Raw genomic sequence first — 15,715 nt, 5'->3', positions numbered from 1 at the left:
ACTCCGTAGGAAGCTATGTGCCTTATCACTTCTGGTCCGACATCATGGGACCAAGAGGTCACGCTGTGCCACAGAACCCAACCCCCGAGCAAGAGGCTCGCATTCCAGGCCTTGTAAAGACGACATTTCATTGTGAGAGCTCTGGGGGCAGGTGGCAAGAAGAATCCGCAGAGAAAGTTACCAGAGCGGGTGACACAAGCCCTCAGAATGTGTCCCAGACCACAACCCTGTTCTCCAGCCATGGCCTGACCACCACTCCCCAGGACCCAGGCCCCTTCAAAGCAGCTGACTTCCTGTTCTATTTCCTCTCTGGTGACCCGCCACTGAAGTAGGCGCCTTGGATATTAAGAGCACTTAAGTGCTAAGTGCTTTGACTATAGTATTGTCTAAAATCCTCATGTTTGTCATTGACTCCTCAGGACTGAGCACAGGGCATGGCACACAGTAACTACTCAGGAAATTCTGTTAGTGCCATTGAATCCATTCCAACTCCTAGCCATCCCGTGTACAGCAAAGCAGAACCCTGCCTGGCCTTTCTGCACCATCCTCTCACCTTCTGGTGCTGAATCAGACAGTGCTCTGCTGCTATTCATAGGATTTTCATGGCCAATTTTTTCCGAAGTGAGCAGCCAGGTCCTTCTTCCTAGTCTGTCTTAGTCTAGAAACTCCACTGAAGCCTGTCCACCACAGGTGACCCTGCTGGTATTTGAAATACCAGTGGCAAAGCTTTCAGCATCACAGCAACACACAGACACCACAGTATGACAACGGACAGATGGGTGGTGTGGTTCCCTGACCAGGAAATGAACCTGGGCCACGGAGGTGAGAGCACTGAATCTTAACCACTAGACCACTGGGGCTGGCTGCTCCGGAAACACTCATCGAAAAAATGAACAAATAAACAACAATCCCCAGAAACAGGGACTGGCATCCCTACCAGAGGAAGAAACTGAGGCTTAGATAGGCGAGTACTTTATCCAAAATATTGCCATTAGTAAGGTGCAGTGTTGCAATTCAAACCCAGGCTATCACACTCCAAAGCCACTGCTGTGAACCTTGACTCATCACACAGTGCTCAGCAGTTTATAAAGACAAACACAGAGTGTCTCATTTAGTTCTCAAAACAAGCCTGTGGGTATTACGGTCCCTAGTTTATACTTGAGGAAACAGGGGTAAGTGCCTTTCCCAACGTCAAGCAGCTAACAAGCCACACAGGATTGAATTTTCTAACTCTACAGCCGGTGCTCCTGCTGGAACAATCCAGCCACTTTGCCAGAAATGGAGAGACCCTGAGATGTCACTTCCTGTTCCTGGGATGAACTGCTTTGACCATTTCCTCCTCACTCTACGGACTACAGAGAAATACGTGATCACGGTCAATCACTCACAAAAGCAGAGGTCACCCGGACATGGCTTCCAGGGGCCTCTCAAAGGATGATGGTGACTAATGGTGGCCATCATGATCTGCAAACAGAATCCAAACACCCAAGCAACTCCATCCTTCTAGCCAAGGAAACAGTCTCCCCGTGATTCCCCCCTCTGCTGACAGCACCAACAACAGAAAGTGAGGACGATGCAAGGTCATTCCCGTGCTTTGTCTAGGGACCAGGGACGAGGCACTAACGTCACCAGCGGCCAATTAGAGGGATCCCCGGGTGCCGGGAGTGCTGAGGCCATTTCATAACGAAACCCATGCGGCGAGCTCCGTTTATTTTGAAACCATATTTGCTTATTTTGCAGACGTGATCAAAAGGACCTTCGGAGCACTCCGCAGGAGGCACTTGAACCCTGTCGGCCGGGAGAGCTCTCTCCAGCTCCGGGAGCAGCCAGCAATAACACTCTCCATAAAAGTAAACTCATCGTTTGAGGGTATGCTCTTTCCCAACGGCAAACACCACCATCGTTTAGTCAGCTTCCCAGTTCCACAGCTGGTTTCAGGGGTGGGAGGGTTGGGAGGGAGAAGGAGGGGACACAGGGTGGCAGTGACAGAAAAGTGGCAGGAAAAGAGTTCCAACTCTAACATAATCTGGGGCCCTGCTGGTGAATTGCATGTAGTGGTTTGAACCTGGCCTCATGAGTTAGACTGACATGAGTTCAACCCCAACTCCACTACTTACCACCGTGTTACCTTGGGTAAGTTACTTAACTTCTCTGTGCCTCAGCCTCCTCTTTGCAAAATGACGTAAATAACAGCATCAAACTCATCGGGGTTTTGTGAAGATGGAATTTAAGTGATATCAGGCAAATATGATATGAAATACACACGCAATGTGTTGTGATAACGCATTTTTATAGTGATAGTTATAGACGATCAGCTTCCTGAGGACAGGGACTGTGCCTTTGTCATCTCTTTTTATCCCAGCATGAAGAACAACGTCTCGCAGGTAGATGGATAAACGCTTGTTGAATTTAATTGTCTGAACTGAACTGAGGGCTCAAGCCCACCCACCTGCCAGGGAAGGAAGTGGCTGCCTCATTTCTAGGCTGCAGCTTGGAGCAGCCTAAGCTCCCACCAGGCTGCAATCTCCAGACCCTGAATATCAATCAACGAGGCAAGAGCTTTACCTTAATATTGCAGTTGTCATCAAGCAGTATATTTTCCAGCTTCAAGTCTCGGTGGACCACGCCGTTCTGAAACGAGAAGACAGGCAGGGAACTGAATGGGAGCAGTAGTTCGGATGAGACAGAGAGAAAGAGGAAGGAGGAGGGCGAGCAAAGGGAGATGTCTGACAGATTAAAGAAATGCACCAGCCCGGTGGTCTTCGCCTCCATCCTTCAGGGCTGCTCTCACTGTCATGAAGCTCCCTGCCAGCGACTAGCGACAGGAGAGCATTAGTCACTTGCTGTGTGGTTAAAGGAAAAATGACTGGAATCCATTCTCCCCCAGAGCCTGTAAAACAGCAGGGGGATTCTTTGTCGGAATGTAATTCCGCTGTGTGAAAGCAATATAGTCCCAGGCAGAGGCAAACAATGTCTGTCTGTGATGTGATTCCCAGGGAAGAAGCTGATTTCTCTGCTGGGGACTCAGAAAGTGGGGCTCACAGACCTTGCTTGTCTGTCTATCTGTCTGCCTGCCTCCCCAGTGCTGGAAAGGGGCCTGGCTCAATCTATTGTGACTCCTGAAACCAATCCAGATCTGTCTTGAGGGTAACAGAAGCAATCCCAAGAGGTATTTCATAAGCAGCTGGGAGGGAAGGCTCTGAAAGGCCCTCTCTGCTCGGCAGGACTCAACGCGGGGTCAAGGGTGATGGTGGGAGAAGCCAATGAGCCTGCAGCCACTGAGCTGACCAAAGCAGGTCGCTGCCACACTGGGTGACCTTTCCATTCAGGGAGACTCTGGCAAGGCTAGAAGCTGAACTGCGGTGACAAGCAGACAGCCAGCTAAGGTGAAAAGGAGTCGTTAACCAATAAGCTGTGGTCTATACAGCAGTGACAACTGGCTTGCTCTACACTTTTTAAAACCCGATGATCTTTTAAGGGGGTGGGTGGGCATGGGAAGAGAGCAGAACTGAACGAACGGGCTACTTTGGGCTCGGCAGATAAATGGCAGGGAGTATGTTTTTAACATCATTCAGCATAAAGGACACTTGCAATTAAATCCGCTCTTTTTAAGAAAATCAACTGGCTGGAAATTCATCTTTCATTCAAGATTTCTTTAGTTCAGAATCTGCACGTTTAGAGTTGGTGATTTATTGTTTATTTTCCTTTCCATTTGACAGTTCCTCATATCTCCAAAAGCATTGATTGGAGAGATGAAACCATGTATTTCTACTACTCTTTTTCTAACCCAAACCTTTGAGGATGTGTTTTGAATTCAGACATGTACAAACCAGGGCTCCTGGAGGAAAGATATGGAATATGGAGGTACCTGATTTTGTTTAGTTTAAATATTGGGAGTAGTCTGGTTTACATTGTTGCATTCCTAGTTTTCATAAAAAGATGGAATGAGTCTAGTAAAGCCCCATTCATACAAAAACCTTGTATTCACACAGTTGAAATAATGAAAATATGATCCGTAGTGCTTTACGATGATACAATACAAAATACTGAATCATCAATGCCTTTGAGACAGCAAGGAGAAGTCAAACAATGTTTACGTGGACTAAGGGTTTTAGATTTGAATTATCATCTTCTAATCACTTACAGAGCCACTCTCAGCTAACCAGAACATTTAACAAACCAGAAGGCCCAGGATGCAATCATCTGAATGAAGAATCTGACTCTATTTTGGATGCCATGTTGGATTCAAGTCACTATTGTTCTCAAAGTGAATGATGGTTCCAGGTACGACAGTTCTACGGAAAAGTATGAAGGGGATGTAAATCATGATTAAAATGAGTTGGCTGAAATTTGGCTTGGAATCATCTATGTACTTCATTTCCTTCTCCAGAGACCAAGGGTAGCTACACTGGCTGTATTATGAGCATATCCCATTACGTGCGTTGCAATAAAATGTGTGTGTATGTAGGTAACCTATGTGGATGTAACCCCTACAAGAAAAGATACCAAGAGCATAGAAACATTCAGAACCTATGGCCTAGCAATTCCACTTCTGGAATGTCTCTTAAGCAAATTACTCAAATGAGAGGAACAGGTTAATGGATAAAGATGTCAATCGCTATTTATAATAAACAGATGGGGCCGGCCCTGTGGCTTAGCGGTTATACAACTATCTACTGGGGCTTTGGGTGGAAAAATAAATAAATAAATAAAATTATAATAAACAGAAATTCGAACGAGCCTAAATGTCCAACAATCACAATAATTACAGACAATTTTTAGCAACATAGGAAAATGTTTAGACTAAAATACCTAGTGGAAAAGCAAGACACAAATGTAAACAAACATGCAATGTGGTACTCTGGATTAGACCCTGCAACGGAGAAATGTCATTGGTGGAAAAACTGGTGAAATCCAGATAAAATCTGGAGTTTCATTAATAGCAACACACGAATGTTGCTGTCTCAGTTTTTACAAATATACTACAGTAATGTAAAATATTACCATCAGGGTAAACTGAGTAAAGGGTATATGAAACTCTCTGTACTATCTTGGAAACTCTGCTTAAACCTAAAATTATTCAAAATAAAAAGTTTACTTAAAAAATAAATGTTAGGAGTGGAAGGAAGAAGATTGGAAAGAAACAAACAAAAATGTCAATAGTGTTGGATTCTGGAATTATGGGCAATGGAGATTTTCTTCTATTTTATAAATTCTCTATATACTGCAATGAACAGATATCACCTTTATAATATGAAAAGAATCATGTGGTGCCATAAAAACCATCTGTGGCCCAAGCTGTGGCCAGGCTCGGCGCACCTTGTGACAATAGTGCACAGCGGAGACGATCTGCCGGAAGAAGTGCCTGGTCTCCCTCTCGCTGAGGCGTCGCCGCTCGCTGATGAAATCGTACAGCTCCCCTTTGCTTGCGTACTCCATGATGATCACAATCTTATCTTTGTTCTCAAACACTGTGGGGGAAACAGCAAGATACAAATAGTCTGTTTATCCAACAAGCTCACTTATGACTACGGAGAGTGTGAGAGAGGACGATGGAGATGTCACTGAGCGGGGTAGGGGGTGAACAGCTACCGGCCAGGACACAAGTCAGGCCATTCAACATCACGAGGGGTTGGGCAAGTTTTCCGGCCAGGTGGACAACGACATCATCACTTTGGACATGCCTTTGGAACGTTAGGGGGAACCTGCCCCTCTTTTCTGAGGACCCCACCCCTTTACCAGGATCGTTTCTCACAAGCCCCTCACCCCCAGAACAGCTCCCCTGCAGAGAGGATAATGGGTAATAACACACACAACTACCATTTATTAACCATATAAACCTTCCAGACTTTCCATCTCACTCAAAATAAAACCCAAATTTCCAAATGTGGCCCATCAGGTCCAACATGATCCTGTGGACCCTTCTTAGCCCTTTAATGCATCCAGTCTGTATATTTATTTATTTAATCTCCCCAACTAGAACATAGCCAGCCCTGGTGGTCCAGTGGTTAAGATTCAGCACTCTTACCGCCTCAGCCCAGCGTGGTTTCTTGGTCAGGGAACCACATCACCCGTCTGTTGGTTGTCATACTGTGGTGGCTGAGTGTTGCTGTGATGCTGAAAGCTATGCCACCAGTATTTCAAATACGAGCAGGGTCACCCATGGTGGACAGGTTTCAGCAGAGCTTCCGGACTAAGACAGACTAGGAAGAAGGACCTGGCCACCCACTTCCAAAAAATTGGCCACGAAAACCCTATGATTAGCAGTGGAGCATTGTCTGATATAGCGCCAGAAGGTGAGAGGATGGTGCAAAAAGACTGGGCAAGGTTCCGCCCTGCTGTACACAAAGTTGCTAGGAGTCAGAATTGACTCAACAACACTAACAAACTAGAATATAAATGAGAGGTGGTCTGTTTCATCCACTGATGTATCCCCAGCACTCAGAACGCTATTTGGCGTAGGGGGTCCCTTAATGTTTATTAAAAGTGTGAACTCAAAACTTCATAAATGCATTCTGGACAATTATAGTAAATAATTACATAGCACTTCCTATGCACCAGGCTCCAGTACAGTTTTGAGTACCTGACACGTACTGACTCATTTAAATCTTACAACAAACTCTCGGAGAAATATTTATAATTTTACCACTTGAAAAATGAGGACAGTGAGGCCTAGAGAACTTAAGAAACTTGCATAGCCTGCAATCAGGCAGTCTGGCTGAACCACTAGACTAGGGGGCTTCTAAGTCGGCCCATTTCTGGCTTCCCGCGTGGGTGGGGAACCGTGACACCGCAGTCTGGTGTCCCACCAGGACCACTGCAGTCACCTCAAGCTGGGCTCCCTGCCTTAGCCCCTTCCCACCCCTTCCCTCCATGCCACCATGGAAATCGTCTTCCAGAATGCTTGTAAATGCTTCTCTCTCCCCAACCCGAGCAGTGATGTTCAAACTCCGCTGGACTCAGTCCTTGGGAGTTCCAGGCAGATGCCCATGCAGGCGGGTTAGGGGAGGCATGAAGGACGAGCTCCAGGTCCTAAGCACCCCCCAACCAAAGCCACTCCACTGCGGTCTGTTTCCTACTCTGGGCTTTCACATAAGATGTCCTTTGAGCAAAGACAAATTAATAATAACTGTTTTGAAATCCATTACTCCTGAGGGATATGGTATAAAAACCTTTGTAGGGGACCCAAGACCCTCCCTGAAGGATCCTGCCTACCTCCCTCCATCTCATCAGCTTCTATCATTTCCCCTCAAGACCCCTATGCCCACCGATGCAGGACTGTCTGCTGTTTCTCACAATCACACACACACGCGTGCACACACACACACGGCTGTTTCCCACCTCCATGCTCTTCCCTCTGCCTTGACTCCTACCTGTCTTACGTGCCAGGGAAACTCCAACACATCAGTCAAGACTGAACTCAAATATGGCTGCCATTGTGGCTCCCTTCTGCCTCTCCCTGTACTAATCAATCCATTTCCTCTGCCTGGACTCTGAGAGGTAAAAACTGCAGTTTTAGAATCAGACACTCCTAAACAGGATTCCTGGATCTGCCTCTTACTTGCTGTGTGACTCTGGAGGAGTTGCTTGCCCTCTCTGTGCCTCAGTTTAGTCAACTGTAAAACATAAATAATATTAGTAAGTACTTCTTAGAACTATTGGGAGGGTTTGATATCGGGTATGTTAAAATGCTTAGAACAAGGCCTGCACTTCGGCACGCCCTCAATAACGTTAGCTCTTCTTGTTGGTATTAATATTATTGGACCCCAGGGCCTAGCACTGAGCCAGACACATTCAGTGAGAACCGAGCTGAACTGGAACACGCCCCAGGCCTGGGTCCCCTGTCCTCCCACACCTTGTCACTGGCTGCTAGAAGCACAGGCCCCTCCAGTTCCTTTTTGGCTCCTTCAAGTCCAGCCAAAGCTCTCTGATAAAATGAAGGGGGAAGGAGGAGGGCTGGGAGGAGGCGGAGAGAGAACAGCCAGATAAAATTGGCTGCTCCCGCGTCTGCTGGCCTCGGTGTACCCTGCAGCCGTGGCTCCAGCCAGGGATTTCAGCCTGTCGTGCACTTTTCATTAACAATAAACTCTGGAAAAGGCAAAAGCTGCCTTGGGATGCATGGCCCAGGCTCCAAAACGATAAAGCGATATGCCCTGGAGAGGGCAGCGGGTTTTCTAATTTTAAAAGGGGGAAGGAAGAAACAGGGAAAGTACAGAGAAATAAACAAGGAGCCTCATACCCCAAAAAGTCTGATGCGTCCTTAAAGGAGGCCAAAGCCACTGGCCCTTTGGTGACTGTCAGAGGGTGGGGGTCGCGTGCCTCGTGCAGACAAAGGGACTGTTTCAGTGACTGGAGTCTTCCCTTTCCAACTGGCTAACTTGGTCTCAAGGAGACTTAAACATAATTCATTTCAACACAGTTCAATACACCAAATATTTCACTCAGCAGCTCCCATCAGTAAGGCCTGCTGGTCCTACCTCTAAAACATCGCCCGATTCTGTCCACCTGTCTCACATTCCCTGCCACCCCTTGCTCCAATCCCCCACCCCATTGGGCTCCCGCCTTCACTCTGGCCTTCTGCTGACTGCATTTGGAGGGGCCAGGGAACAGTTCCAAATGCATGTTCCATAGAGCATTAGGCCTGCAAGATATCCTGGAGAAAAAAAGGGTTTTGTGGTCAAACATAGGTAAAATGTTTGGAAAATGCTAATACCTGATTGCCCTTGGAGAGTCTGGCTTTACCTTAGAGTTTTGCAGGTTGATTGGCTGTTTCCACATCCTACTGACATCCAGAGGAACTAGGCAGGAGCCAGTTTGGGAAACACCGGATGAATGAAACGACATCCGAGTGATAAAATCAACACCTCACGCGGCAGGCGGGGCTGGTGGGCAGCCAGGTGAGAGAACCGTCCACGTGGCCAGGGCTAGCTCTGGGACACCACCGCCACCCCTCCCAGAGGAAGCGGGCTGAGTCTCATGGTCAAGGCCCTGATCGTAACCCTAGATTACTAACAATATCTCTAGATTTGGAGCATCAATGATTCATCGAGGAGGCCGTGTGGTGTTTTTCTTGAAGCTTCTTGAGCCCTTCCTAAACAGAAAGCATTTACTGAAGGCCTACTATGTGCAGGCACTGTGCTAACAGTATTTGCATGAATTATGTCACACGGCTTTGGTCCTATGAGAAGCCTCGTTCTACAGACGAGAAAGCCTGGGTACAATGAGGTCAATAACTGCCACAGCCTCAGAGCAAGCAGGAGGCAGAGCCAGGCCCGGGCCCGCAGTCAGACTGCACACTCCATGCTCTTAGCCACCGTCGTATTATTCACATACATTAACCTCCCTGACTCTCAGTTTCCTCATCAGTCAAATGGGGCTAACAGTTTCCTCACACGGTTACGGGGGGGGGTTCAATGAGCTCACGGGTCTAGAGCCCTCAGCACGGTACCTCGGCCAATGCTCAATAAATGGAAGCTATTCTCATAATTACTTCACCTGCCTATTCAGCCACTCTGGCAAAACGAACCCTGAGACTTTCCTCTCCTCACCGGCATCGCTCTTTAAAACACGCCGCAGCTGCCGCAGAATCACAGGATTTTCGAGCAGGAAGAACCTTAGAGATCAGCTATTATTTTTCCAGAATAGCCCAGGATTTATAATGTATAAGAACAAGGCCTTGGGAATTTGTCCTGAAGAATGACCGGCTTCCGCCCCCTTGGCCCAAGGCTCCTTGCCCACCGTAAGGTCACTATCAACGAGGTGATAGGAACACTCTCAGCCATTCTTCTGGCAGAAAGGGCCGCTTCCCTTGGGCACTTTTACAACTGGTTATTTATAAGCCCAGAAATCTTGTCTGTGTTTATGTTATTAGTCACTAAGCAAAAGCTTATTTTCCACCAGTTGGGAAGGGTTTCCTTTCTGAAAAATGAAAGCCTGTGTCTCTTGGCTAGACAGTTTTACCCAGAAGCCCGATGGCTCCGGAATGGTAAGGCAAACTATAGCCCTTGACATGCCAGGCCTACCAGGGAAATTAAAACCCGGAATAGAAACTTAGCTCAGCTTGAGTCAGCCCACAGCACCGCAGCCTTGTCCATTCGACGCGGATCCTGGTTTTCAGTATAGCAACAAATTTTCATACAGCACCCGCTATGCGGATGGCACTGGGGACCAGGGAACAAGTCGTTCCCAGGTGAAGGGGAGGAGAGGCAGGCCCAGCAGAAGGGGCAGCATGGCTAAGGGCAGAAACAGGAACACTACAGGCAGAACTGCCAGCAGTGGGCAGGTGCCAGGGATTAAGAGAAGAGAAGCAAGAACAGGCTATGAATGAAACAGACGCCTCGAACGCACACAGGAGCTCTGGGTGGGGAGGAGTCAAACACACGACCAAACACTGCCAAGAACAATAAACAGATGGAACAAAGGAACGGGTAGCATCCAGGATCCTGAACCTATGAAGTAGTCCAGGGCTCACTACTTCCCAAGAGCCTCCCCAGACAGTGATCTCTCCTTCCCTAGAAGGTTTATTTATAATTATAGTTAACATTTATTGAACAAACACCGCATGCCACGGATTGTCGCATTTAATCCTGACACTCCTACGAGGTAGGTATTAATATTATCCCTCCCTCATAAATAGGGACCCAGCACTCAGATAGAGAAGCAAGATGGCCAGCACCCCGCAAGTGTCCCCATGTCCTCTTTCTGCCACTAACCATCTCCCCAAGGATGTACATAAGCCAATATCATAGGTTAGTTTTGCCGATTTTGAGTTTTCTAAAAACGGAATCATGCAGTATATATTCTTTTGTGTCTGACTTCATTAGCTCAACATTATATTGCTAAGAGCAATCCATGTTGTTCCATGTAGTCAAAGATTGTTCATCCTCACTGCTGTAGAGTACTCCATTTTGTGAATGTGTCATGGCTTAGTTATCCACTCTACTGTTGACAGACATTTGGGCTGCTTCCAGGTGAAGGTCATCATGAACATGTTGCTGTGAATATTCTTGTCCATATCTTTTGATGCATTTCTGTTGGGTAGATAACTAGTAAGGATTTGATCCTAAATTTGTGTGATTCAAAGCTTATGTTCTTGCCGCAACTCTCCACCACCTTCCTCCATCATCTGCGTACTCTCCTTGCATAATTCTCAGTAAAGATTCTCCTTCATTAGAACCAACATCACTACCTTTTCTGAAAAGGCTTTTTTATCAGCCAATCTGAAGCATTTATCTGAGCATTTTGCTCTGTGTTAAAGGGCGTACAAAATCAGCATAAGGCACAGGCTTCGTCCTGGAGGAGTTGCTACCTAGTTGTATACAACTAGTTCTTATAGAATAATTCAAGAGCTAACCTGTCTGAAACAGACTTGAAGTCCCTAGATGATCAGAGAGAAGGATTAGTGAGGTACCTTGAATGGGCCTGAAAATATTCCTAGACAAAACAGGCGTGGAACTGAACCATCAAAAATGATAGGTTTTGCTTGCATATAAGATGGTTTTACTATCGTTTAGACATATCCTAAAATATCCAAACTCTGTTTTCTTCTACTGTTCCACAGAAGGGCCTTCTTCCCAGACACCAACTTGAGTTATTTTTCTTGTTTTCTATTTGTTTTCCACTTCAAGGGAGAGTGGGGACTGGTTGCTATAGCAACACCTACTTCTCCAAATTAATTCTGAATTTCATCAGATGTTCAGTTTGACAGTCCAGTTCTGCCTTCTGATTGTCTAGCTTTCACAACCACACTAATTACCCAACTCCTAACAATTCCCTCCTGCTGCCCTTGGGGTTAATAATATAACTTGTATAACTTGAGAAAATGTGTATTATAAAAACAATGCTCGAGCCTGGGAGAAATGCTGATGAGTGAGGAGATCTTGGGATTTTAACCATCCATTGGCCATTTTAGAGCCAAATGAGGCCATTTAGGAAGAAAATGAGCTTGGGAAGGCAGAGAGTGGGGATCAATTTGCAGGACGCTTCGTGAAGAGCAGCTTATAAAAAATGGAGGGGATCTTTCTGGTCTACATGTAACTTCAAGAGACGAAGATTCGTTTGTTGGTTTTAAGCCAAAAGACCAAGGGCCTAGAGTGGACCAGTCAGAATTCTCTTCATGACTTTGCCTTCTATCAACTCCATCTTATAAATTAGTTCCAGGATGCTACCATTCCTTCCATGGTGTTCCCTCCCCACATGGCAGCATTTTTATTACCTTCCTAAAACCTCAGAGAGAAGTCCCATTCCACTCCTCAGAGGTGCTCTTTTTATTAAAAGTCAGTAGGATCCTCACAGAAAGTAACTTATTTTTCATTGTAGAAATGGATTGATCTTTCCTTTGCAAGAATTGTCTGCAACCTAATTAGGTCATTTAGTCAATACAAGATTCATTTTTCAAGAGTTTCCTCCCCAGAACTAAATTTCAAACACCTCATGGGCTCACAGCTTCACAAAATGGTCCTCCGATCCCTTCAGTCTGAATGCCCAGGGCAGTGAGAGTGCGAAAATTAAACTGGACTGGCAGCTCTCCCATCGTCAATGAGTCGGTCAGAGTTGAGTCAATGTGTTTTCTGGTTTGGACAATGAAAGCCTCTTTAGTTCACTAATTGTCTTTTCTTAAACCAAAACTCTTTCTGGATGTTGGTTGGCATGCCCAAGGAGAACCATAGCCAAGGAGGCCACCCACCGCCAGCAGTGGACTCCACAGAAGGCAGAAGAAATGGTAAGAAAGTGGATAAGCTACCTGCAGAAAAGGGGATGCAGAAGGCTTGCCAAGAACCATTCATTCCTGCTAAGATCCTTAGTGCTATTTGGGGAGACCAATATCAAATCCTAAGAGGACAAGGGATACGGCCAGGATAAGAGAGGAGATGTGTGGGAGAGGGAATCCGGGGCACCATGTTGGATCGGCATTGGACTCCACCCTCCTTCCACAACCATCCCTGGAGGCACTGCCATGGAAACAAGCAGGGCTCTGAGGGGATGAGCTCCATCAACCATCCTCACTCACTCATCAATCTCCCTGATCATTCCCTCCATTGCTGTCTCAGCCTTTCTGTCACACACACACACTCACTCCCACAATCATAAATCTGAGAGATCACGGACAATTGATCAGAGCATCTCAGAACCACCCCAGGCTGAAGCTCAGGCTCTTGCACTTGAAACAGTGAACTTCTGAAAAAAGCATGCTCCCTCAATTTGGGCAATGAAGTGGGTAGAAATCCCTCCCTCCGTGAAGACAGCCTTAGCCTTCCCCTCCCCACAGAGGGCTTTGCTACGGGGGCTCATCCCACGCTTACCATCAGTCAGAGTGAAAAAGCCAGGCCTGTGGTTATCATGCCTCCCCTTCTAGCCACTACTTGACCCACGTGGCTCAGGAATATCTTGTCAACTCTGAATTCCACTCCACCTCATCAGCAACATAGTGCAGTGACAGCCTGACCCTGGGAGCCAGGCTACCTGGGTTCCAATCCAGGCTCTGCCACTTACCAGCTGAGTGACCTTGGCAAGTTACTTAACCTTTCTGTGCCTCAGTTTCTTCATCTGTTAAAATGAAGACTATCTACCCTCGTTGTGAAGATTATCACAGCACACAGCAGTAAGCATACGTATAAGTGTTAGCCTGTTCTTATTAGGCAGCAAGTCTCGGTTTAAGAACGGAGAACAAATGAAGACAGCCTGGATCAAATCCAGGATTATTAAGGATATGTATCAGAATAAGAATTCGCACCTGAGATTACACATGTGCCCTTGAGGGATGGGAGGGAGGTGGGAGAATGGAGGAGACAGTAAACTAACACTCAAAGGACTCACAGCAAAGCCTGAGATAGAGGCAAGCCTAGCTCTCTTAACTAGGGTCCATTCTTCAGACCCCAGTGGTGTTCCAAGGCCTGGATCTCAATCTCAGAGCCGTACCTACCAGATGAACCCACTGTCAGAAATCGCGGGGGACAGGGGCCCTTTGCTATACTCTATGAGCCTTCCTAAATGCATGCTGTTGACTGCCTAGGCAAATTAACAGAGCCATCCCGGTTAATTTCCAAAGACCCTATATTAAAACGCCAACACGGTTCTATTTTTTTCTTTAAAAATTAGCTTCAAGTCCAACTGGTATTATTTGAGGCACTAGAAAAGACTGAATTCCAGGAAACCCAAGAGGGCGAGGCAGGACAACCAGGGAGCAGCATTAGTTTTTCGTTGTTTTATTTCTAATCTCCAGCCTCTAGAAAAATGACTTGGGTGTAATCAAATGAAAACAATGAAAGTAATACACTTGAAGGTCAAATAGCTAACTTAATAGGAAACTCATTAGAAACGTGGCTGGACAGATTCACAGCTGAAGAGCTCGTTCCTATGATTAAACGTGAAGAAAACTCTCTGGTGTCGTGTTATTAACAGGGGCGAGGCCTTAATTTGGATCCAGTCTGCAGAGGCTTCATGCGGAACTTGTGAATCTGGCAGCAAAGGGAGTGTGTTAAAATACTCAGCAATTCGCCATGGGTTCAAAAGAGTAAACACAAGCATAATACACCACTTTGCCAAGTTCAACAAGCTGTTTCATGGAGCTCTGAGTCCCTGATGAGGGCAGCAAGCAAATGGCTAAGTACACCCAAGCCCAAAGATGTCACTTGAGGCTCACTGGTGACTGTTGCCAGACACACGTTCTTCTCTGGAATTCACTGATGACAAACGATCAGACCAAGACAAGTTTCTAGAGCAGGGCTCATTTCCTCCTGGTTGCAGGATTAAGTCCACATTTCTCAGCCTGGCCAATTAAACTGGAATGCCTAGGGGTGAGGCCCAGGCATCAGCATTTCAGACAAATGCCCAATGAGATTCTAATGCACATCCGATATTCAGAATCTCTGCAATTGGCAATCTGGCCTCAACCTTCCTACCACCTCCCACTAGAAGTTTCTACTCAGCCAGAAAGGACCTCTCAGATCCCTAAAATCACATCAGGAACAATCAATATCCACTCTGCTTATCAATTTTATTCATTATCTCATTTAATCCTCACAACCTTATCTATAAAGTAACTTATCTATTGGCCCCATTTTATAGATAAGGGAACTGAACCTCAGAGAGGTTAAGTCGCTAGCCCAAGGTCACACAGTAGCAACTGGCAGAGCAATTGGCTCATTCAAATCTAAGCCTATTTGGACAATAAAAATATACTCACCCTCCTAGAACAGTACTTGGAACATAAGTGCTCAACAGATTTTTGTAAAATGAATAAATGATTGAATGAATGAATGACTAAATAAGTGAATGAATGAGAACAGTGGGTAGTATTAATGACCGACAGACCTCGTTAGATCAATTCAGCCGGCCCCTGCCTGCCTTGGAAAGGGTGTAAATCAGGACCTGCTTGCTGCCTGAGAACCCAGGATGAAGACACTTGAGCCTGAGGAGAAAAATGTAAACTGCTTCCACTGTAGGTATTTCCAAATAATTAACACTGGCCACACAGCCTGCTTTGGTTTCTGACCTGCTGAGCACGGGTTTCTCCAACACGGCGCTTCTCAAATTGAGAGTGCATCAGAGCCTCCTGGAGGGCTGGTTCCGTCACAGAACACTGGGCCCACCCCCAGGGTTCTGATCAGTGATGTTGATGCTGCTGGGTCCTGGATCGCGCTCTGAGAACTGCTGCTCAAATGCATTATTAGGCAGTTTATCAGGGTCCTGCCATCCTCAAGGGGTTATTTTCCAG

The 15,715-nt window shown here is 46.4% G+C and overlaps 1 protein-coding gene across 1 annotated transcript in view; it reads right to left on the bottom strand.

The window, feature by feature from the left end:
• Nucleotides 1–15,715, bottom strand: part of NUAK1 (NUAK family kinase 1) — a 70,403-nt gene that overhangs the window by 14,569 nt on the left and 40,119 nt on the right. Inside the window, exons 3-4 of the mRNA XM_058568514.1 lie at nucleotides 5,320–5,471; nucleotides 2,566–2,631 (exon numbers count right to left, since the gene is read on the bottom strand). Coding sequence (XP_058424497.1) covers nucleotides 2,566–2,631; nucleotides 5,320–5,471 — 218 coding nt within the window. The remainder of the gene's footprint in view (nucleotides 1–2,565; nucleotides 2,632–5,319; nucleotides 5,472–15,715) is intronic.

The sequence above is a fragment of the Diceros bicornis genome, chromosome 25, assembly GCF_020826845.1.
Source record: "Diceros bicornis minor isolate mBicDic1 chromosome 25, mDicBic1.mat.cur, whole genome shotgun sequence".
NCBI classification, from domain to species: domain Eukaryota; kingdom Metazoa; phylum Chordata; class Mammalia; order Perissodactyla; family Rhinocerotidae; genus Diceros; species Diceros bicornis.
Note: the sequence above shows the minus strand (reverse complement) of the source record. Positions and strands in the feature narration are given on the sequence as shown.